Raw genomic sequence first — 24,098 nt, 5'->3', positions numbered from 1 at the left:
AAAGGATGAGTCTTACGTGTGTCTAAAGGCCCGGGCCAAGCTCAAAAGTGTCATTTCCTACCAGGGAGCATGGGATATGTAGCTTTCTCTACCTCCCAGGGCAAATCCCACTTTGAGCTGGACCTGAATTCATAGGGGTCCTGGCCAGGCTCAAAATGGGGTAGGGCTTTATGAACTGGGGCAGTTCATGTTTCAGTCTACTCCAATTGCAAAATTCCAGGCATCCCTCATCTTGACTCAATGGAGTATTTCCTTTTTTAAACCATTAAGTAACACACTTTCATACAGTATACCATTGATCTTTGAAGCACGATCCATGGCATATGGTGATGGTGAATAGCATGACAGGATGCTAGAGAAAAGGAGGGGGAAATATATTGGGAGAGTGGATAACCTGTGCATATTAACTAATGATCAGATTCTATCAGCAGACGCATTGTAGAAAGGAAGAATGACTACTACTGCTGTATTCCTACTCCAGTCCTCCTACCTACTACTGATGCACGGGTGGCCATTAGAACACGTTAGTGGTCATAGCTGTTTCCTGCCTTGCTTATCTACGCCAAGCAAGGACTATAACATTGCAAGGGGAGAGGCAGGGCCCAACCTCCTGGCATGGCATTTGATGGTCGTTTCTGGCTCAATAATCAGAATTCTGAGTTTGCTTGTCAAGTAATTGCATCACTGCAGGTAAATAAGCCGAGCCTTAGGACTGGATGTACAGATAGAACAATATATATATATATATATATATATATATATATATATTCCCAAATTGAAAGCTATCACTGACATGTTCTTTAGGGCTGTGCTAGGGCCCTGTGCTAGTATTCCTTTGTGAAGTGTCTAGCAATCAGCTCACACAAACAAACTTTTCTGTTTTCATCCTTGATCCTTATGTTTTCCTGCATAGATGTTGAGCTATAATCAGGGCTTTGCAGACTTTGTTAGGGAAAGCATCAAAAGTCTTTACTAAGGTAGGACAAAGTCTGCATCAATCAAAGCAGAATTCAGTGATATATGTGCTTATATTGCATAATTTATTTTTCTACTGTTAAATGGGGTGGTGGTGGTGTAGATGAGCTATGATAAGTACTGAAGTCCCAATTCCCAGAGCACCAGATGTCCTGCTCAGTGTCCACTTTTGTTTTTGACATTTCTCCAGGCATTATCTACAATTTTTCAAGTTTATTTCTACAATCATAGGGACCAGGCACCTGTGGTGTTTGCATTTGTTTAAAAAAAGTAAATTGAGATTCTCTAATTATTTGTGCTTGAAAGTTGTGAACGTGCATGCTCCTTTCCTAAGGAAGGCAAAGCAATTCGTTCGCTTTGCCTTTCAATGTGAACGTGCCTATTTTTGCACCTTTGCACCAATATGTGAACCAAAATGCAGTTATTTGAAATCTGACTTCTCCAAATTTTGCCATGGAGTTCTCCAGTATAAAATGTATATATAAACACATATGTTAGGGGAAAATGCACACCAAAATATGTATATTAGTGAAAATGTACATATTTTACATTAATGAAAATGATGGTCACAAATGCATTATGTTAGAAAAAGGACTTGCAAAAACTCTGGATACTAGGCAAAATAGTGCACAAAAATGCAAACTTTTTAAAAAAAATCTCAAGGTTCAGGTCGAACCACTTAAGATTGGAAAAACAAAGAACTGAGAGAGACACAAATTTTTCAGATTCGTCCATCCCTGCCTTCTATTTATTCTCTTACGGTGTCAGACTTATCTGAGCCCAGCTTTTCCAAAGTGTAAGCCAGCTGGTAGACCTCTACTAGTCTGCTGTTTATATTTCCTCATCCTTTAAACAACACGCTAATTGAGAGTGAGTGAAACACTTCAGACTGCTTCAAACAGTCAGAGAAGAATTAGCACAGGAAAGACATAACCCTGCGAAGAGTGGGTCTTCCCAGAAGGCAACTAGCCTACTTCCGTCCCTCATTCTTTAACACACTCTTCCCTAACCTGGGTGATTTGGCCTACAACTTCCATCATCCCTGACCATTGGCCAAGCTAGCTGGGGCTAATGGGTGTTGTAGGCCAAAACATCTGGAAGCTGCTTTAACCAACAATATAATCTATAATGAATCAAAGTCCATATTAAGATAAATGGACTAAGGGAAATGGAATAAAGCTACAAAACAAATAAACTATATTTTGCCTACTGCTAGAAGTACTCTGCCTTCTGCCACACAAGCTTCTGGAAAGCTATGGGTCTCCTATTCTTACTACCTTACTTTGTGCCCTGGACAAAAACTGGCGTTAGTCACTCAAAACTTACTTTTATTTCATTCATATCCTAATATTGTGGCCAGTCACGTGAATTCTCCTTCTCTTCCCCTGTCTTTTTTTACCATTGCAAAAGCCTACCAGAGTGGTGTGTTCAGCCTCCCTTTTCACAAAGTCACAGATTCCAGACAAAGGGCAAATTGGTTCCCCATGTTACACTGTCTATGGTCCTTAACTAGTAGAGAGATGTCTTGACCAACATCAATAAGAGGAAAGGCAGCTTAATTCAACCTGTAAAGTGGTGTGTGTGTGTATGAGATAAAGTGTAAACTTCTGACTAGTTAACGCTTTGGGAAGATTGGGAACCACAGCAAGGCCTAGAGACTCCACAGGCCATTGCAATATCGCAAATCCAATCTGTGTTTTACCCCCCTCTTACATTTCTGTAAGTCACAATCTGATAGTTCTTTGGTGCTCACGGAGGTAGCGTATATATCTGTGTGGGTGGTGGGTGTAGATGTCTTACTCCATCCCTTGTGATTGTGTCTGTTGACAAATAACTCCAGTGGTACAATCACAGCTTTTAGTAATCATGTAAAGCCAAAGTAAAATAAAATAAAGAAAAACAGTGAGGTGGGGGTGGGGAGAGAAAAGGCCACAGTGAAAAAATGTCCTGCCCTCTGCTACTCTGTAGGAGGCCAGTATTCCATTAAGTAGGAATGGTGCAGTGTGCTTACCATGGAGTGCCCTAGAAGGAACACAGGGAGGCCTGGGTGATCTTTCTTCATGAGGTCAATGTGCTGCAAGCTGTCTCTGACAAACACATGGAAGTCTGACACGACCATACGGTCTCCTTCACTCTGCCCATGGCCAACTGTGGAGGGGAAAGGAAAAGCGACCTGCTACATCAAACATATTTAATACCTTTAATGTAAAGATGCTCTAGGCAGGAGTGCATTTGAAATCCACCAGAAAGTCAAAAATGATATATGTATGTATTCTAGTTCACCTACAAGCAGCCCTATGCATTATCAATATATGAATTTGTGTCATCCAACAACAAGGATATAACTAATGGCCTACGGTATTTCTGGTTCACCATGATCACCATGATTTTCAGCTGTTTTAAATTTTTGTATGTTTCAAATTTTGTTGTAAGATGACTTGTGTCTTTTTCTGGGTGTTATTAATAATAATCTACCTGGATTCAGTTCCTCTTTCAACAAAAAGAGGAGGACAGCCATGCCTGGAAACCTGTTCCAACGAGTGGCCCCTCCCTTGTTGGATGGGATGCCTCTTTCCACAGACACACAGAGCGAAGGATTCATTGACTAGCAGTCTGACAGAACGTCTGTCAGTTATAATGACTACACAAATATTTCAACATATGCACACATCCAGAAAGAAGTCCCATATTATTGGCTCCCAGAACTATGCTGCTAGCTATGTAAAATATCCAGTTTGAAAAAAATATGTTGATTGTACTGGGAAAGGCTAAAAGGAATTTCTGGTGCAAAGGCAGCACCTGTTTGGATCCAAACCTGCATACCAGTGAAGGAAATGGCTGACAGTTACAGAAATGATCAAAAGTGTGGTAATCCACAACACAGAGAGAGGGAATGCACCAAGTAGTAGAAGCTGGGAAGAATGCATGTCAAATCTTACTGTAAATTTCAACACTGCAAACTAACTTGAAGGAAAGGGAGCATTAGGATATTACCCATGATATGAGATACAAGACTATAGAACATAGCATTGTTTGATCTTATGTGTTGCATTTTAACTACTTTATTTACTGCCAGTAGAATTGCATGCCCTCATCAGGCCTTCAGAAGCCATCTTTTAAAAATCTTAGAAAGCCAGTGTATTTTCATTCTTTTCTCCACAATCCCATTACATAAAAACTCAGTGGTTCCCTACAAGGTAATTAATAATATTTAAAAGTCTCCTGACAATTACTACAAAACTTCAGTATAAGTATAAAGTCATGCAAACACACACTAGCTAACTTCCCATATGCACTGAAGGGGTCTGAACCATGGAGGAAATAGTTTGTGGCAGCAGCACAAAAGGCAAATTCCCTACAATGGACTATTAGGAAAGGGGAACTGAAAATAATCCAGACAGTATCACAATGTTCCATTGTAAACTTATGATGTGGCTGCATTTTGTATACTGTGTACAGTTGTGATCACCCCATCCCAAAAAAGTTATCAAAACAGCTGGAAAAGGTGCCGGAAGTTGCAGCAAAACAGCTGGAAAGGGTGCAGGAAGTTGCAGCAACTTCCCCACAAGGAAAAATGGAAGTGTTCAGGGGCTTTCTACTTCAGAAAAATAATAATTAAGGGGGAACGTCATAGAGGTTTATCAAATTATGTGTGCTGTGAAGGAAATGGATAGAGAGCATTTTCCCCGCTCTTCCATAATGCAAGAATTCAGGGTCACCCAATGGAACTGAATGACAACAGATTCAGGACAGACCACCCTTCCCCAGCCGGGTGCCTTTCAGATATATTAGACTGCAACTCCCATAATTCAGACAGCATGTCCATGAGAATTATGGGAGTTGCAGTCCATTACATCTGGAGGGCACTAGGTTGGGGAGGGCGGGGTACTTTGTCAAAGAATGTGTAATATATTAATAAAATTCACTGTCCCAAGATGTAGGCATGCCTACTAGTATAGGGTCAAACATTACATTAATCACGTGGATTGTCCTTGAGTACACAATTTCTTTTTCAGAAATAACCAGCATGTCCCACTCTTCATATCATCTGGCCCTCTGCACTGGCTATTTCTGAAAGACATTGGGGGTTATGGAAGACATGCCTATCAACAGTTACTAGCCATGATGCTAAATAGAACTTCCATGCTCAGTTGCTGAGGGGCAAAGACAATGTAGTGTTCAAATCCCCACTTAATCACGAAGCTTACTAGGAGCTTTTCTATAGGAGGCATTTATAGTTTGCTCATCATTCCCTTCCCATGGTTGTTTACAAGTTCTTTGGAAGATACTGCAACCCTCCAGTTATTCTTCTATTTTTAAGGAGCAATTTTGGAGACATTTCGTTACAGCAGGGAAAATGCGGCATCATTTGTGAAAGAAAGCACTTTTTCCACTTGTGTATTTGCACTATTCCACTATACTACAGTGCCATGTAGAGGTTATGTAGTCAAAAAGCAGCAAAGGAAATGCTTTTCATGTAGTGCTCGGATTTCATTTCAACAAAACCAGAAGAAGATATAGTTGATTAACAGCCCCATATAGAAAAGCTCTGGGTGATCTTGGCCCACTCACACCCTCTCGGCCTGACCTACTTCACAGATTGTTTTGATAAAAAAGCATGGGGTGGGGCGGGGCGGGGCGGGGTGAATGGATGACCAGGAACACTGTATTGAGCTCTTTGGAGGAAAGCTAGGATATAAATGAATATATGAAACTGGCTGGCCACTATGAGAAATAGGATACTACATTATATGTGCCTTCGTCTGTTCCAGCAGGGGGTCTTCTTATGTTCACAGCCTGAATAAGAACTGATTGCAGATTGTAGGAATATGGTCCAATGCAATTAAAAATAGAAAAATAATTATTAGCACCCCCTTCCTTATCTACTGCCAGAAAAGGATTGTTTACTTCACTGGGCTATTGAAATTCTTAATTATGCCTTGAGGAACAGAACTAGAGAACAGCAATAGGCACTGATGATAAACTGATCTGAATAGGTGGCCTGGTGCCATATTATTGAGCCAAAATTACAGCTCTGTAATCATTGCAGTTCTGATTCCCAAAGGGAAAAATGCTGAATAGCCAAGCTGGGATGTGGGAGGAATTCAGAGCATTGAGATTTCTGTCACTACTCAAAGGAACATTTGGTAAGGCATGTCTCTTGCCTGCACTATAGATTTCCCTCCCAGATCTGCTCATGCAAATTCTGTAAGCGCTTTTTCCATTCTGATACTGTCAGTCTAGCCATACCCTCTTAAAACAGATGCAAAAACAGGCACAGCGAAGCCCTTCCTATTAATGCTAACTTACGTCCTTTAGATAGTTTTAAATATCAGTGGACTTAGAGGAAGAAAAGATTCACCTGGGCCAATTAATACACAGCTGGTGTGCCCTGTTTTCAGAGATGGAGATTACAGAACTGAAACTGTATGGAACAAATTCAAGGCCATAACTGATTGAGATGTTACGGAAACAAAACAAAACCAAGGAAGGTCTAAGGTGGATCTACCCACGTTGTGGCTGGAAACCCGCTATAACAGGGATGCTGCAGGCGGCCACTGGGCCTGGGATTCCGGTGGACTCCCCCGACCTAGTTTGCTGAGCTCACCGGCCCGTTCTTCGATTGCCCTGTGGCTCGGCAGCCAGCCAGCCATCGTGCGCAACAACAGTGGCTCTGGAAATTGCACATTTTGAAAATTATGGAAATGGCAGCCGTAACGTGCCCCTTTAATGTTGTGTAAAGGGGGCCTTTTGGGCTGCCATTTACACAGCTTTAGAAACATGTCATTTCTGGAGTCACCCTTGCTGGGCACAGTAGTGGGTCTAGATGAGGGTGGGTGGCCCTGCAGCTTTGTCGGCCACTTGCTCGGCTCTGAAGCAATGCACACAGCACCGCAAACGGCGGTGGGCAGTGGCTTAGCAGGTGTCCAATGGAGCTGGACGCAGGTGTGTCCATTGCTAACTATAAATCTTCTGTTCAAGAATAAAGCAGTCTTGCCAACAAGTAAACAACAATGCCCAAATGTATTTGCATTGGTAGTTTGTGGCCTAAAAGGAAAAAAGATCCAGTTTTTGTTAAGTTTCCCTGCCTCATCACCTAGAAGCAGTTCTTATTCACCAAAGGCTTCTCAGCAACCCTGGAATAATAAGGCTCAATTTCCCTGTTACCTTGGTCTGAATTGTTAACCCATGTGAGTGGTCTAGAACTATGGCCATTGGATGTACTGGTTGGGAATGCTGGGAATTGTAGTACAACACATCTGGAGGGCATCAAGCTGGGGGAGGCTGATCTCTAGTTTTGCAATGCGAGAACTCAGTTTTCACCTGCAGCAACCTCCAAAATGTTACCTTTTGAATCCCTCCTGATTGCCACCCCTAGAATGTGTGAGCTACTGGCATCCTAAAAATGGCTACGTTTATATAGCTTATATAGCTTTGGATCACTGAGGCCATTTTCAGAAGTCTTCAATTAAACACAGTGCTGTTGACTGTAGTGGGATCATGGTCTGACTAAAAAGAAGGGGGGGAAGCAAAGTACAGCAAAATTCTGCACCTGATGATCCCTCAGGAAGATGAAGCTGCAATTAGCATCTCTTCATTCTGACACACTTTACAGCATCACACCAAACAAATACATCTTGACTGCTCTGTAAGTAGCTATTTCAATCTAATTTCAGCATCTTTAAGTTCAAAGGGGATAGCTGCAATAATACACTCCAATATCTTAGCATGCAGGGGCTTCCATCCGGTTTCCTAGGATTCCTGGGACCCAGAGCTCAGTTCTCCTGTTCCTCTGAAATTGTTTCTTTGAAAAAAGATAATTGCTAGCATTTCCCCCCTCCCTCTTTGTTTAATTACATATACCAGATGATGATCCTTCTACCGCTACACTTGGCAGAGTAGTTCATTGCTTAGCAGATTTAGCCACCTCAGTTTTATCTCTCCTCATTCCTCTTCAAGCAGGCAACTCAAACCCTATTCCCTCTCAGTTTCTGTCCCCTCCTCCATTGTTTACATCAGCGGTAAGTGCTGCTGTCTTTTAAGCCGTTCTTGTTATTAATCAAATGCGCTCTGGCACAAATGTGTGGGGTGTACGCTCGAATCACATTTGCTTTCACACACAAAAAAGTGAGCCTTTAGCATATTTTAACTTTGTAAGGCCTATTTGCAAAATAAATTAAACGGAGATAAATTAGGGTGACCATATTTGGGAAACCAAAAAAGAGGACACCTAGTGTGTGTGTGGGGGGGAAGCAGCTTTCTGAGTCCTGCAGAAAGTACGTTATTCCCCCGCCACCTTAAAGAACCTGATTGGAGTGGAGGAGGGGAAAGGATTTCATTCTGTACCACCACCATCCACTCCAATTGGGGCCTTTTCTATAATGTCCACGAATGACCCACTTTCCCCTTTAAGACCTCAATTGGAGCTCGGGGTGGGGGAATGATGTGCCTCAAGAAAGCATGTCATTCCCTCCTGCCATGCTAATGGCAGCCTTAAAGAGGAAGGTGTGTCATTCCAGGACATTATTGAAAATTATAGAAAATTCCCCCTGACACCATGGAAAGAACAAAAACCAGGACAAATCCGGGGAAATCCTGACAGTTGGTCACCCTAAGATAAATAACTGTACATAATGCCTATCCGTACTGGAAATGTAAACTGGTCTGGCAGTCATTTCCTCTTCCTGGGGAACTATGGGAATTTTGGTTCTCTCAGAGGAGTTAGAAATTTCTAAACAGAGAGTTCCCAGCATCTCAATGAACTACAAATCCCAGGTCAAGGGGAGGGGTGGGGAGCAATCAAACAAAACTTTTTTTAAGTTTGTAAGGTAAGCAGGGCCCTAGACTCACTTTGAGTTTCCAAGCTCTTCTTCACACATTCAAGGGAACAATTAGAACATGAGATGAGTTGAAAGACAACCAAGAATTTCTGGAAAAATCAGAGTAACATAATTTATATCTGTTCTTCCCAGAAACAGCTGCAATCCTGGAAATAAGCCCCATTAAACTCAATAGAATTTATTACCAAGTAAACATGCTAGAAATTGGGTTAGAAATATCATGTAAACAATGGCAAAGTTAGTCATGCTTGTAGAATTCCCTCCCTGGCATCCATATTGTTACCATTTCTCTGCCAGGCAAGGACATTATTATTTTCCCAGGCTTGCTTTCAGCTCCTGTTACAGTTTGTTTTTAACCAGAATCCTGGATTTGCATTATTATTTTGTTTTATTTTTATGTAAACCAACATGGAAACATAGCTGAAAATTATAAATATAAAATTCTATAAGTCAATAAATAAATATTTCTGGTACAAAAGTGGGTAAAGTGCAGAAATAGCTGTGAAAAATAAAAATGCTTAGCAAGGAGATATGGCTGAAATATTGTCAGTCTAAAGTGGTTGTCTCAGACTGATGACTCTTATTATTATTATTATTATTTATTTATATAGCACCATCAGTGTACATGGTGCTGTACAGAGTAAAGCAGTAAATAGCAAGACCCTGCCGCTGATAGGAGAAGCAAGTCTCTTGGCATGAAACTTCATCTTGGATCAAATCTGGCCTGGTTTACACATGTATATTTATTGCTTGAAAGCTGCAGCATTTAGCTATGATGGTTTTCATGTGTGAACAGGCTAGCACAGATTTAAAGCCAGGCCTGTTCCAGGATACTTTCCTCACAGGGCCATCTACCATCAACTGGCCTGTGGGAAGGATTCCAGGAGAGAAAGAGAGAGAGGAAGGCAGGCAGGTGAAGAAGACCTCAGAGCCCTGCCTTTTCCCCATGGGGCAGCTTGAGGTAGATGGCCCAGTGTGGGAAATATTCTGATGATAATATTGCTTACTGTGATTTCATAAATATATTTTAATGTTGCTTGTAAGCTGCCTTGGAAGCATTTGTAGCATGAAAGACGATATAAATCATTGTAATAAATAATAAATGTCATATGTAGAACTGTTGTTGCTTCATATCACCTCACATAGTTTCATACTTCCAGCTGCCAATCAAATAATGAGCATGGATGGATGAACTGGTTCTCCAAGCTTGGCCAAACTGATTCACCAGGTAGTTTTAAACAAATCATTTTTCTTCAGGCTTAGTGTTTCATCTATTAAGCTAAACTAGCAGTGACCCAGCTTGCTGGATGATGGTGAGGACAAATAAAACAAGGAAATGTCGTAGTTACTTGCTACAATATGTGCAAGCAATCTGCCTAAATGAATAATGTTAATAATTATTCTGCTCCTCTCCTGCCTGGGCAGCATGCATTTTTGGACAAGTACTTGTGCTAACATGATCAGGAAAAGGAATCAGGCCAAGTTGTGGGCTATCTCCAGTATTCGAGGCACTAAGCCTGTGTGCACCAGTTGCTGGGGTATATGGGCAGAGGGGCGCTGTTGCACCATGTCCTGCTTGTTGGTCCCTGGCTGATGGCTGGTTGGCCATTGTGTGAACAGAGTGCTCAGAGCAACAGACTCTGCTGCTCTGAGTCTTAGCTATGACTCTCATTAGAAGCAGGTATGGGGGAAACATGTAAAGAAGTGGACCCTTCCACACACGAGCAAACACATCCCCGAGGGAGCCTCTCCCTTTGCCCACACAGCTGCAAAAGTGGCTGCATTTGGCATTGGTGCTTGTGGTAAACAGGTCCATCTCTGGCTGTCCCCAAAGGCTGAAAAGCTTCTGCAAGGCAGCCATGTCCATTTTCCATTTGTGGGACGGTGAATAGGTTCGTCTCAGTGTGCCTGCAAGTACATTGTCCTTTCCTGAAATGTGTATGGCCGTGACGTCTATCTTACTCTTGATACACCAGTCTGAACCGTGAGCAATATCAATGGCAGTGACCGAGTTCTGCCTTGTTTGTTCAGATGGTATACAACGGTTGTATTGTCTGATGCTATTTGGACTCGATGACCAGTGAACACAGTATCGAAGGCTCTTTTCTATGGCCAGGAGCTCTAGGAGGTTTATGTGCTTTTGTGTCTCCTCCTTTGACCAAAGGCCCTGGACAAGGAGTGTCCCACAGTGAGCTCACCATCCTATTAGAGAGGCATCTGTTGTTACCGTTTGCAATGGCGTAGGGTGTGTGAAAGGCATGCCCTGTAGGGGATTGCCAAGGTCTGTCCACCAGAGCAGCTATCTCTTTACCAATGATAGCACTTGCAAGCACACTCATCTCGAGTTGTCTCTGGTGTCGAAGTGTTGAATAAACCAATTCTGGAGTGCTCTCATTTTGAGTCTCATAAATTTGATGATGGTCGTGGTAGCTGACATGAGACCTAGCAGCTGTTGAATAATGATTGCTCTTACCCTAGGGGGAATCGACCTCAGAGCAACTTAGAAAACTGAGCTAAATTGACACCGCGAAAAAGCACAGTTTTGGAGGGAGAAGCCCGATGTGGCTGTGCATTGGTGGCTACACCATAAACAATGCATTGCCACTGCGCAGCCAGGATGATTTAAAGAGGGAGTTTGGATAAGCCCCTGTTCTATGACGGACTTCCAGACTGCCAATCAGTCCTTCAGGACAGACGGACTGCCAATCAGTCCTTCATGACAGACTGATCCCTGGGGCTCTTCTTAGGGTCTTTTGCCTTTTCATTCATTCAGAATGATGCCCAAATCAAGTAAATGTAGACATATTGGCAGGCTGATTCTTGAAATACAGTGTGGGTGCCATAGTTCTGAAAGACAAAGGAGATAACTTTAACAGCTCCAGTTGGATAGCATGGTCATGCAGATGATGGGGAAGAGACAAAATTTATGATCCATTAGTCTAAATCAGGGCATTCAGGGGTAGCAGCAATAATTCAACTTGTACTTTTGAGGATATGTTAACTATTCAATTTAAGTATCACTATGAAGGCTTGAATGTTCTGCCTTTAAAAAGGCAAGAACTTCCCAATGAACACTAGTGAGGCAATTAATTATCACCTCCAAAGAGAATCTCTCAGGAGTTAAAATTCACACATGTAAAGGGACACTTATTACATCACAAGAGGCCTTCAATAAGACAAGTTCTAGATTCATTGTAGTAGTGGCTGAATTAATGATGGAATGAGAATAGGAAGTTATTCTGCAAATCCCGCTAGGGACTCAACAGTAGCAGGAGCTCTCCGGCCGTGTACAGAACAGCTTATTATTCTAAGCAGCAAAAACTGCTGAGATCCCTTGATTTAATATCAAGGAGTTGCCATCCAAGGAACTACTTGACATTAAGCAAGTCTGCAAATGCCCCTTTAATAATAAACGTTTCCTCCAAAGAACGTATACTTGTGCACAAGATAATTTCATTTGCTGATGCAAAGGGATAGAGCACATTCATGAAGGATAGGAATAAGTTCTGATACCTAAATGCAAGCTCCAAGTTCAGAGGTAGTGTACCTCTGCATTACAGGTGCAGAGTATTAGCTTTTGGTATTTTAGCCTGATTTACTATTCTCATTGCTATGATTATTCCCTTATTTCTGTTTTGTGTAACCCCTTCCCCCTTCATATGTTTTAATGTGATTTTAGACTGTAAGCCTCTAAGGCAGGGTATTGCTGTTTTATTTATATATTCTGTACAGCACCAAGTACATTGTTGGTGCTATATAAATAACAACAACAACAACAACAACAACAATAATAATAGGTGCTGGAGAGAAACGAGGAAGGGATTTTGCCTTCACATCCTGCTTGTGACTTCCAGACAGCATTCGGCTTGCACTGTTAAAAACAAAACACTGGACTAGATGCATTCATGGTCCAGTCAAGCAGGATTCTTTTCATGTTTGTATACTTTGAATTAATTCTTTCAATTAATATCTAGATTTTTAATTAATATTCAGTCATGTTTTTGTGAACCGCCCAGGGAGCTTCGGCTATTGGGCTGTATAAAAATGCAATAAATAAAAAAATAAAAATAAAATTTCCACTAGCTTTCCAACTGAACCTTTCTTAAAAAAACAAAAACAAATTCAAGTTTGCTGAAGCGTATTATTTTACTGTTACAATAGTGGCTAGTAGTGCTTTCCTGGTATTATTACAACTTACCTTTTTAAGGTCAAAAATAGGTTGCCAATACAGAAACACATAGAGAAAGGGGGTTCAGTAAATAAAATGCCCAGACCAGACCGGAAAAAAGGCTCCCACTACCAATGAACAGTCTAATCTTTTATCCAGCACACAATCTCCCCTGCTCTCCATTTCCCTGTTTGTACAGATGTTTACTTCAAGTTTAAATAAGTAAGAAGCATATGGACATCATGACTTCTCTTTCCCAGATGGCCTGGAAGTCATGCAAAATATTTGGATAATGAACAGTTTGGATAAACAAGAGTGCAATTTCCTTAGAATTACATTGACTTTGGACTATACGAAACACATACACAGTTATGGTGGGATAGGGAAGAGCTTGGAATAGTTGAAGTTCAAAAGGGGGACACAGAAACTTAGCTACTGGTTTCAGCTGGATTTGTTCTGTAAACATTTATTTTAAGTGATGTCAGAAGAACTCCCAATGGAATAAAAACACACAAATCAAAAATGATTTTTCATGAAGGAGTGAAGGCTGTACTTGATTAACGAAATACATGACATTTAATTATTCATGGAATCAGCAACACTGCAAATTCAACAGTCAGGCCCAAACAGAATTAAAATGCTCAGGGTGGGGCATGTCATCATCATCTGGAAAAATCAAGAGTTTGCGTCCTTTTGGACATGGCAAAGCCAATACGACTCCTAGAGCATACAGAAAGCATCTCAAATAGAAACATACAGAAAAACTCATAGTATATCAATCTGGGAACAATCCTTTAACACTGAACGGAAGATGGAGGTTTTAAAAACCTGGTCCTAGGTGCAGATATTTAGTTTTTCATTTCATTTCATTTTATTTTAACAGTTCCGATACTGCTTTTCTATTTTAACTAACACCCAAGATATTGTACAAAAATTAAAATAAACACACCCATGATAAAACATGCACATACACACATCACTGTAGTGCTAGGCTCCATGAATCTGTAGGAGTAGAAACCTCCGTTCAGATGCTAGGAACCAACTCTATCTTCATGCTATCAGTGATGCTCAGCCATCAGTCTTCCCCAACCTAGGATCCTCCATCCAGCATGGGAGTTGCGATCCACATGTGGAAAGCTGCCATATAACCTCAGAGTGGTCAGAGACAGGGCCCATCCTGTTAACAACACCACACATTTGGGAAAAGCTATCACAAAGGTGTGTATGGGGGTGTTAACTTATTTTTAGAGGCAAGTGGGGCAAACCTGGTTTTGCACATGTTAGGGTACTGCTTTAGCTGTTTATTTATTTATTTATTACATTTTTATACTGCCCAATAGCCGAAGCTCTCTGGGCAGTTCACAAAAACCATAATAAAACAACCAACAGCCTAAAAACACAAATACAAAATACAGTATAAATAGCACAACCAGGATAAAACCATGCAGCAGAAATTGATATTATTATTATTATTATTATTATTATTATTATTTATTTATTTATATAGCACCATCAATGTACATGGTGCTGTACAGAGTAAAACAGTAAATAGCAAGGCCCTGCCGCATAGGCTTACATAAGATTAAAATACAGAATTAGAAGAATAAAATTTAAATTTAAGTTAAAATTAAGTGTTAAAATACTGAGAGAATAAAAAGGTCTTCAGCTGGCGACAAAAGGAGTATAGTGTAGGTGCCAGGCGGACCTCTCTGGGGAGCTCATTCCACAGCTAGGGTGCCACAGCGGAGAAAGCCCTCTTCCTAGTAGCCACCTGCCTCACTTCCTTTGGCAGGGGCTCATGGAGAAGGGCCCCTGTGGATGATCTTAAGGTCCGGGCAGGTACATATGGGAGGAGGTGTTCCTTCAAATAACCTGGCCCCAAACTGTTTAGGGCTTTGAATGTTCATTCTGTCCTCTCCTGCCTGTGCTAGAACAGCTTAAGCAACAGATCTTGTCGGGATTCCCATATTCAAGGCCACATATACAGAGCTATTATTTAATGGATTGGATGTGGTAATCCATGAATTAGTTCTTATGCACACACAAGATTCTTTGTCACTTTTCTTGCACAGTTAAGCCTCTTGATGATGTTTTATACTGTTTGATCAGTCGAGTTGGCTTGTTGGGATTTTTGCAAGGCCAGAATGTTCTGTACAATCTGCCCAGCTGGCTTCCCGTGTTGAGCATGAGGTCATGGGTGAGGGCAAAAGGGTGTACTTCCCACACACTCTACAATGCACAACAAGACTGAATTGTCAGTACTGGAAGCTGTCATCTGGATGTATCCTATCCATTCCTATATATTAGAAACCAAGGGGCCTGATCTCATGACTGTTTCAACCAGTGACAATCACGTGAAAAAGCTATCCCATGCCAACTTTCAGGCAAGACAGTTGTTAAAATTCATCGGCATGCATTATGTTCTGTTTGCTGCTTGCTAATTCTAAACCACATTTAGGGTCACAGCGTGCCAAAACTGAATCATGCATGCATGTTGGTGATAGCCACCATATGACAGCCATGCTGCTGGCAGCTAGCTCATGATGGCTTTTACTTGTGGTTACCATGGGCTGAGTTCATCATCTATTTTCCTGCAATAGGGCATATCAGTTCTGTTTCTTGTATTACAGATGTCTCTTTGCTGGAACAAGCAATCTTCTTGTTTCCTGCATGATGAATATCTATTCCTTTTCAGTGTTCACAAGATTACTTTTCTTTGCCTGCCTCTCACAGTACAACACATTGAGAAGGATCTCCTCCCACCAGGCATGCATTTTTGGAGAGCTGAGGTATTTTTAGACTACTGCCTGCACAACACATACATTGTTGTTTTGTTGTCTTGGCAGGGGGGGGGGGGAGAAAATAATTGGAAAGAGGCAATTTTCTAGGCTAAAATTATTTCTGCCTTATTGCTGTGGAGTAGAAAACCTCTCATCTGGTAAATTTGTTGCAAGCCCCCCACCCCCAGTGCTAAGCAAAATGATTCCCAATGCCAGGGGAGACATTAATTCCCACCAGTTAGAATAGCTCAGTATGAAAAACTGCCTGCCTCTGCCTCTATCAATGTTAGGGGGCAAATTTAGTCTTCAGATAATCAACCACACAACTCTGCATATTTTTTTCTTAAATTATTATTTTTACACCAATTGCTTCCACAAAAAGTGTTTAAAGCACAGAGATTATATAATCAGTATCAGGGGCAATAGAATATTTGTGCAAGGCTACACAAAAGTATCTGATGTGATCTCCCTACAATACTTTTCTGACAATGTTTTGCATTTACAGGATAGCTTTTGGAATGATTGTGCTAAATGCATAACTCGTGAAAATATTTCATCGCAATGCACCATTATCCACAGAACATGCTTCAAGCACCATTTTTTGATCCACCATCTTCCTGGATTGATCCAGTTTGTGTGATCTTTCACTAAGTGTGCCACCCGGGTGAGATATTCTGACAAAGCATTTTCATGCGCATATAACCATGAAAACTATTTCAAAAGTCACCCTTGTTAGTGGAAATCTTTATAGGTCAGTGCCTCATATCAAGTCAAACGATGGATCCATCTCGCTCAGTATTGCCTAGCCTGACTGGCAGCGACTCTCCAGGATTCAGACAAAAGGCCTTCTCCAGCCCTACCTGGAGATGCTGGCACAGTTGGTGGAGCCTTCAACATGCAAAGCATGTATTGTATCAGAGTCCCTCCCCAGGACTAAAATCTCTCGTATCTACCTACTATGGTGGGTCTTCCAACATGCAATGTAATTGTGTGCTTTGAGGACCTCAGATTGCACGTGGGCATGTACTGGAGAAAGATGGCTAGAACACATTTTAGAGGCACAGTTGCAGTTTAATGTTCTTGCTCATAGACACTTACCCTAAGATTTAATTCTCATTAGCCATATGCAAATCTCCAGTCATGAAAGGCTAACTGCAGACATACACTTCTGTATGTGCATCCCTTTTTTGCACGATCAGTCCTCAATAGGAATATATATATATATATATATATATATATATATATATATATATGTCATGTGACTTTTCATCAGGCTTCATGAATGAAAAATCATGCCTTGCTTCTTTCCTCTGGTAATAGGCAACTGGAACAGAAAAATCCCTCCAGAATGTCCCAACTTCACCGCATACAATGGCTGCTCAAAAGAGAGATCAGGCACGTCTTATATTCTGAGGGTGTCTGCACTATCCCATGGACAACCAAGTGTGCTGAGAGCAGAAGGTCCACATCCTGTTCTGGTATGAGCACTGCCAGAGTTTTACCTTTGCACAAGTATTCCATTGTGACAATGAGTCTCAGGTTTTAAAGAGATGACGACTAACATCATGTCCCTGTTATTTTTAACCAAGAACATTGATGGTGGGGGAAGAAAAAAGGAGAAAGAACACCTTCGGAAGAGGCCAAATGAAATGTTATCTTGCCATTATTAGAGCTTCTAGCAACAATTTCAGAGAAATTATTACAAACTAAGGAAGGAGGGTCATAACATTTACCTTTAATAATTCAGTGTTCTAAAAAAAAAACAGCTGAAGCACGAAACCAGATCACCACACCACGGATTTTTACATCGCAGGCATTAAGGGCAATCCATGTGGCTACGCTTTCCAACATGCACATACTATTATGTCCCAAATGACAGCTTGTTAACTAGAAAACATTTTCATTTCATTTCAACAAAACTCATCTATTTCCAGCTCTTTGGTAGGTTTGTTCATCCTGCTTGTTATAACTTTTTAGATTGGTCATCCTTCAAAGAACACTACTAAAACTTAAGATTTCTTGATCCTTGGGTAAGGAGGAGGCTGGGGCAAAGGCATATTGGAGGTCTCTTTTGCATTCTGTTTACATTGCAGAATCCAATCCACAAATAAGTTTGTGCCAGAAAAAAACACAGAACACTCCCTACCCCGTCTCGAGACAACCTTTTCTTCCTAGTGTACCAGAGAGTAGTCCCTAAGAGGATGTTGGAGCACAGATTTACCTTTGATTACTCCAGTGCCCTCCTAATATTTTGTATTATTCTCTTATGCAATTAGTGCCAACATCCACCTCAAAATTCTCCATCTGTCACGACTATCAAATGCAAGCTCATAGCAGAAAAGAGCCTGCCATTCACAATATGTTGAATATATATAGCCAACTTTTCTCTTTTTCAGTATGGAAGCTATAGTTCCCAATAGATGGTTTTATGTGTTAAGATTTCCTGATGCTTCAATAATATCTTTTGAGCTTTATTAAATTATGGCTTATGTTAAACATCATACCAAAACAATTTTTAACTATAGTTTACAACCCAAATCTGAGCTTTGAGCTTCCAAACCAATAGATAGACCATGATTTAGAAATGCCAGTCTGCTTTCTTTTTCTGTCCACTCAGCACTCCAGTTTACTGATGCAGTGGTTTCTGAAGGCAGAGAAAATGAAATAACCATAGTTTGTCAATTCAGACATCTCACCAAACTATGGTTAGCATAAACTATGGTTTCTACTCTACTTCATACCATGATTTCTGATTCTGAAGGAACTTGGGATGTTCAGTCTGGAGAAAAGAACACTGAGGGGAGACATGTTAGCAGTATTCAGTTACATAAAAGGATGCCACAGGGAAGATGGTCAAGTACTATTTTCCATGGCCACAGAAATTAGGACCAGAAATAATGGGTATAAGTTACAGCTATCTAGATTCTGATTAAATATAAGGAAAATTTCCTGAGGGTAAGATCTGTACCACACTGGAACAGTCTACCTATGGAGGTTGTGGATTCTCCATCGTTGGAGGTTTTTAAGAAGCGGTTGGACAGCCACCTCTCATGGATAATTTAAATGATTTTCCTGCACATTGCAGAGGGTTAGACTAGATGATCCTCGGGGTGCCTTCCAACTCAACAATTCTATGATTCTATGGTTTCTGATTCTGGTTTGCCAGCCAATTGCAAGCTACACATTAGCACTTTGGATATCATGCCAAACCACAGTTAAGTTTTCTTAACCAAAGTTTGGTTTGATGTCGGAATTGAGCCTTTTGTCCAGTTTGGATGATTGTATCTTAGATGATCATATCTTGGATTATTAAGCCAGGAGATGTATGAGCCTTTTACTTGCACATGGAGCCCCTTCACTCCTTCCTTTGCTTATGCCAGGATTAAAACAGGAAGTCTCTACTTAACCATAGTTTCTTATTTCATCCTGTTTATGGGGACGGGGGTCCAGATGACAATGTTGTGCACTCATAGCCCTGCTGAGTTTTCCCACCACTTCTTCTGTCTTTCCTTACCACAGAAAAGACAAAACAGCTGCATAATGCTTTTGACCGTTAGTGCTAGGACCCATCCATCTGAAAGCATCCTTAGTGTCAACTTTGTGCTATTACAGAATCAGGAAGGGGTATAATTCCTAATCATAAATGTTAAGATCGATAGACTCAAGCAGAAGACAAAGGAAAGGGATGCATTCATTGAGACAACAAAGGTGTAAAATGTGAACTAATATGAGGTGACTGTGTGATGGAATACAGCAGTTGTGTAAGATACATGTGTGCTGCTAGGGCTTATAACTATTTAGATTACTGAGGTGCCTGCATGGGTGGAACATGTTTACTGATCCAGATGCTGGGAAAAGCCTATTCCTTGAGTGTTTTCATCAATGTGGTTAGAATGTCTTTGTGAATGAAGTCATGTGCCTGTGCACTGCCGAAATCACACTGCCTCAGCTGCTAAACTAACTTCCACTGTCACCCACTTCAGCTTCCTTTTGCTATGCTTTGTACTTGCCTGAAATCAAACCCTCTGTCCATCTCTGTGTGTGATCTGCTAGTGTGGCTACATCTTTGACCTTAGAATTCTATATTATTATTATTATTATTATTATTATTATTATTATTATTATTATTATTAGTATCCCGCCTTTTGCCCAATGCTGGGCCTCAAGGCGGCCTTACAAAGTTTAAAATATACATGGGGGGGAGGAGGGAAACAAAACCATAAACAATTAAAAAATACACAACAAAATTATAAGACATTAACATAGATGGAGGGCTGGATTATTCTCCAAAGGCCTGCTTGAACAAAAAAGTTTTAGCCTGCTTCCAAAAGCCCATCAAGGAGGGAGCCAGCCTAGCTTCCCCAGGAAGAGAGTTCCAGAGCACCGGAGCAGCCACCGAGAAGGCCCTCTCCTATGTTCCCACCAAGCGTGCCTGTGAAGAAGGAGGGACTGAAAGAAGGGCTTCTCCAGAAGATCTCAAAGCACGGGCAGGCTCATAAGGGAGAATACGTTCTTTCAAATAACCTGGACCCGAACCATATAGAGTTTTATAGGTTATAACCAGCACTTTGAATTGTGCCCTGAAACAAACTGGAAGCCAGTGGAGCTGCTTTAACAGGGGAGTTGTATGCTCCCTATAACCAGCCCCGGTCAACAATCTGGCTGCAGCTCTTTGAACCAGCTGGAGTTTCCGAACACTCTTCAAAGGCAGCCCCACGTAGAGCGCGTTACAGTAATCCAATCGGGATGTAACTAAGGCATGTGTCACCGTAGCCAGGTCCAACATCTCTAGGAACGGGCGCAGCTGGCGCACTAGCTTTAACTGTGCAAATGAACTCCTGGCCACCGCCGAAACCTGGGCATCCAGGATTTTATTTCTTTTAAAACGATGATCATAGTGTATAAGATGTAGCTTAGTCTCTTGCACTATACTGACAATGCTGAGATGATAGAGATAGATAGATAGATAGATAGATAGATAGATAGATAGATAGATAGATAGGCAGGCATGTAACTCAGTGGAGGGGTCAACTCTGACTGGATTTGGATGACACAATAACCAACGGTGGGTTACATAGTCAAAGGTGGGTTAAATAGTCCACGGTTGGTGATTGTGTCGTCTGTCAGGCCTTTTCACACCATGGTTGGTTATTCCTCCAAAATAACCAATACTGTGCAGAGTTGATTATTTGAACAACCATTGGTTATTGTGTCATGTGTTGGGCACAGTTGACTATTTTGTCACACGCAGGTGGTTATTTTCAGCAACTACACAGTCCTCTGGCAAGAGCAACTAAAGTGGCAGAACTCACAATGGCTGATGGGATACCAGCAGGAGGGCTAAGGAGGGGAGAGAGGGTGGGGGAATGTGTCAATCAAACACACCATTGACTATTAGACAACTTGACAATGACCTTAATCCACACCACTGTCGATTATAATCATGTTGAGTGGGGAGTACCCCCTTGATAATCAACCGTGGAGTTGACTGTTAACCCACCATTGACGGCTGTGTTGTCTGAACACAGCCTGTGCGTACGAAGGGGTGAATATATGAAGCTATCCCATTAGCTCCACTGATGCTAAGGAAAAAGTCTCTTGTGCAGGTGGTCCTATTGTGCTCTGGACTGGAGCATAAGACTCCACACCATAAAAAAAATTAAATATAACTTTCAGTGTTAAAGTCTTAAGAGATTTAATAATGGAACATTCTGAGATGAGGGACAAAATCCCTGTTAATATGGTGCATTTCAGTTGGATAAGAAAGTGGTTTTTAAAAAAATAACAAGCCTGTCTTATTTTAAAAATCAAAACGAGACTAGAACAGGGGTTTAAAAATGCAGAATATTTAACATGGGGAAAACACATGCCAAATGCTAAACTGATCTTTTAATACTATAATGATTGCTTGCAAACGAACATATCCAAATCATCAAAAAATTTAGATGATAAAGACCTGGGACTTGATTCAGTCAAAGTTAAACACTTAAAAGTTATTTATAACACAATTCTATAGTCCTCTTAAAAAAATTAGGACTGTAACGGTTGCAACCCTACTAATATTCAGAAATTAGTCCTACTGAGTTCAATGGTAAATTCACACTTACTCCCAGATAAGAGTGAATAGGATTGCAAACTAAAAGTGCTTCACTATGGCTTGGGTGTGTGGAATTGCTACCACATTCAAATCTACCTAGCAAACTTTAAGGAAACTGAACATATTTCCTCATATCTCTATGTCTCTAAAAAAAATTACAAGTTGTTGAAGCATTCTTTAAGAAACGTATTGGCTTGTATATTAAACTTCCTTCAGCAAATAAAAAAAGCATGTATAAAGCATGATGTTTGCTCAGAGAATAATTAAATGAATAACACAAACGTAATTATTACAATGTGCTGGAAACCTGTATAAATCCAGAAACTTTTGTTCTTCAAGCTTTAGCTTGTAATAGTATTTGTGTTTGAATATACATTTCTATTTTTTTCAGACTGTTATGTGGTTATTTTTAATATATGAGTTAAAACTGAAAGTCTAATTCAAGCCCTAAGGAGACGCTGAGTTGCAGCCATGCCTTACAATGTGTGAAAATGGAAAGGTAATAAAAACATTCTTTTCTAACTTGCTTGCAGGTTATTCTGCATATTTCTTTTCTTGGAAATAAACATATGACCCTTTTAGCATTTCATATTCATGCATCTAAAGATAAGAACATGTATATGTGATTTCTAAACTTAACTAGGGAAACTCAGTTGGCGATACTTTCCAATGGGCTGGATCCAGATTTTGTCATACTTAGAACAGACCTATTGAAATCAATAAGACTTAATACTTAAGTCCTATTGATTTCAAAAGGTCTACTTGAAGTATGACTAAATCTGGATCTAAGCCCTTCAGCTGTGTGACCATCAGTACCATCTGAAAAGATGGCACATGGTAATATTTTCTACAATAATGTACATATCTTGTACAAAGGGCATGGAAGGTTGCAATCAAACAGTCTGACCGGAAGCCCTGCCCCTAAGTTATTTATTTATTTATTTATTTACTTACTTATTTAAACATTTGTATCCTGCCCTATATCACAAGGATTTCAGGGCGGCATACAAGTAAAATTATACAAACAATATAAAACAGTAAATATACACAACTAAAACCAAATTAAAATAATTATAATAAGCTAAAACTAGTATAGAATTCAAAAACAGTAAAACCAATTAAAATAATTAAAACTATGTACAGGCCTGGTGAATTTAGCCATCAAAGGCTTTGTCTTGGTGCTGAAGTGCCAGGGGCAGTCAAGCCTCCAAGGGGAGGGCATTCCACAGCCAGGGTGCCACAACAGAGAAAGCCCTCTCCCACGTCTCACCATAGTGAATGTCTTGCATTGGTGGGACACAGAGGAGGGCTCTTCCAACAGATCTCAAGTCTCAGGCAGGCATATATAGGGAGAGGCACTCCCTCAAGTATCGAGGTCCCAAGCTGTTTAGGGCTTTAAATGTCATTACCAACGCCTTGAATTCCAACCGGAAGCATATTGGCAGCCAGTGCAATTCCTTTAAGCCCAGTGTTATATGGTCTCTGTAAGATGCACCGATCAGCAGTCTAGCTGCTGCATTTTGCACTACCTGCAACTTCTGAGTTGTCTTCAAGGGCACCCCATGTAGAGTGCATTGCAGTAGTCTAATCAGGAAGATACCAGTGTGTGCATTACAGTGGCTAGGTTATCCCTGTCCAGGAAAGGCCATAGCTGGTGGATCAGCCAAAGCTGACCCCAAGTACTCCAGGCCATGGAGTCCACCTGGGCCTCCAGTGACAAGGATGGATCTAGGAGTACTCCTAAGCCATGCACTTGCTCTAATCACATCACCCCAGAGCAGTCACACAAGCTTGCTCATTCACTTCCTTATATGCTCCATTGTTTAGTTCCAAAGGTCAAAAATCCCCACCTCTTAGGGCAGTACTTCCCAACTGATGGTACTTCCCAGTGTATCAGGTTGTCCGACTCCCACTGATTGAAAAGCAGGACCTTACTCAAGTTCAAAAAGGAAAATTAAAACACTGCAAAAATTCTAAATTGACATTGGCTATCCAGTTCGTACATACCTGTTCATCTCAAATTGAAAAGGCCCAATGCTTGGGTGCAGTACCTATTAAATATAGTTACAGATATTTGAGAAAACCTGAAGAGCTGGTATAGTGCAGTTGCTAAAATGATGAGCTGTGTAAGCCAGGAAGTGCACAGTTCAAGGCCGACTGCAGCAATGAGCTCATTCACTGAGTTGTAAATAAGCTGTTTTCTTTCTTAGTCTCTTCAACATGAGGACAAGTATCCT

The 24,098-nt window shown here is 40.9% G+C and overlaps 1 protein-coding gene across 2 annotated transcripts in view; it reads right to left on the bottom strand.

The window, feature by feature from the left end:
- The window catches only part of MGLL (monoglyceride lipase), a 99,483-nt gene that overhangs the window by 21,731 nt on the left and 53,654 nt on the right, over nt 1-24,098 (bottom strand). For both annotated transcript variants that reach the window (XM_063121376.1, XM_063121375.1), the window contains exon 4: nt 2,987-3,123. In XM_063121376.1, coding sequence (XP_062977446.1) covers nt 2,987-3,123 — 137 coding nt within the window. The remainder of the gene's footprint in view (nt 1-2,986; nt 3,124-24,098) is intronic.

Source organism: Elgaria multicarinata, chromosome 3 (assembly GCF_023053635.1).
Source record: "Elgaria multicarinata webbii isolate HBS135686 ecotype San Diego chromosome 3, rElgMul1.1.pri, whole genome shotgun sequence".
Lineage (NCBI taxonomy): Eukaryota > Metazoa > Chordata > Lepidosauria > Squamata > Anguidae > Elgaria > Elgaria multicarinata.
The sequence above is the reverse complement of the archived record's forward strand: the minus strand, read 5'-3'. Positions and strand labels throughout refer to the sequence as shown.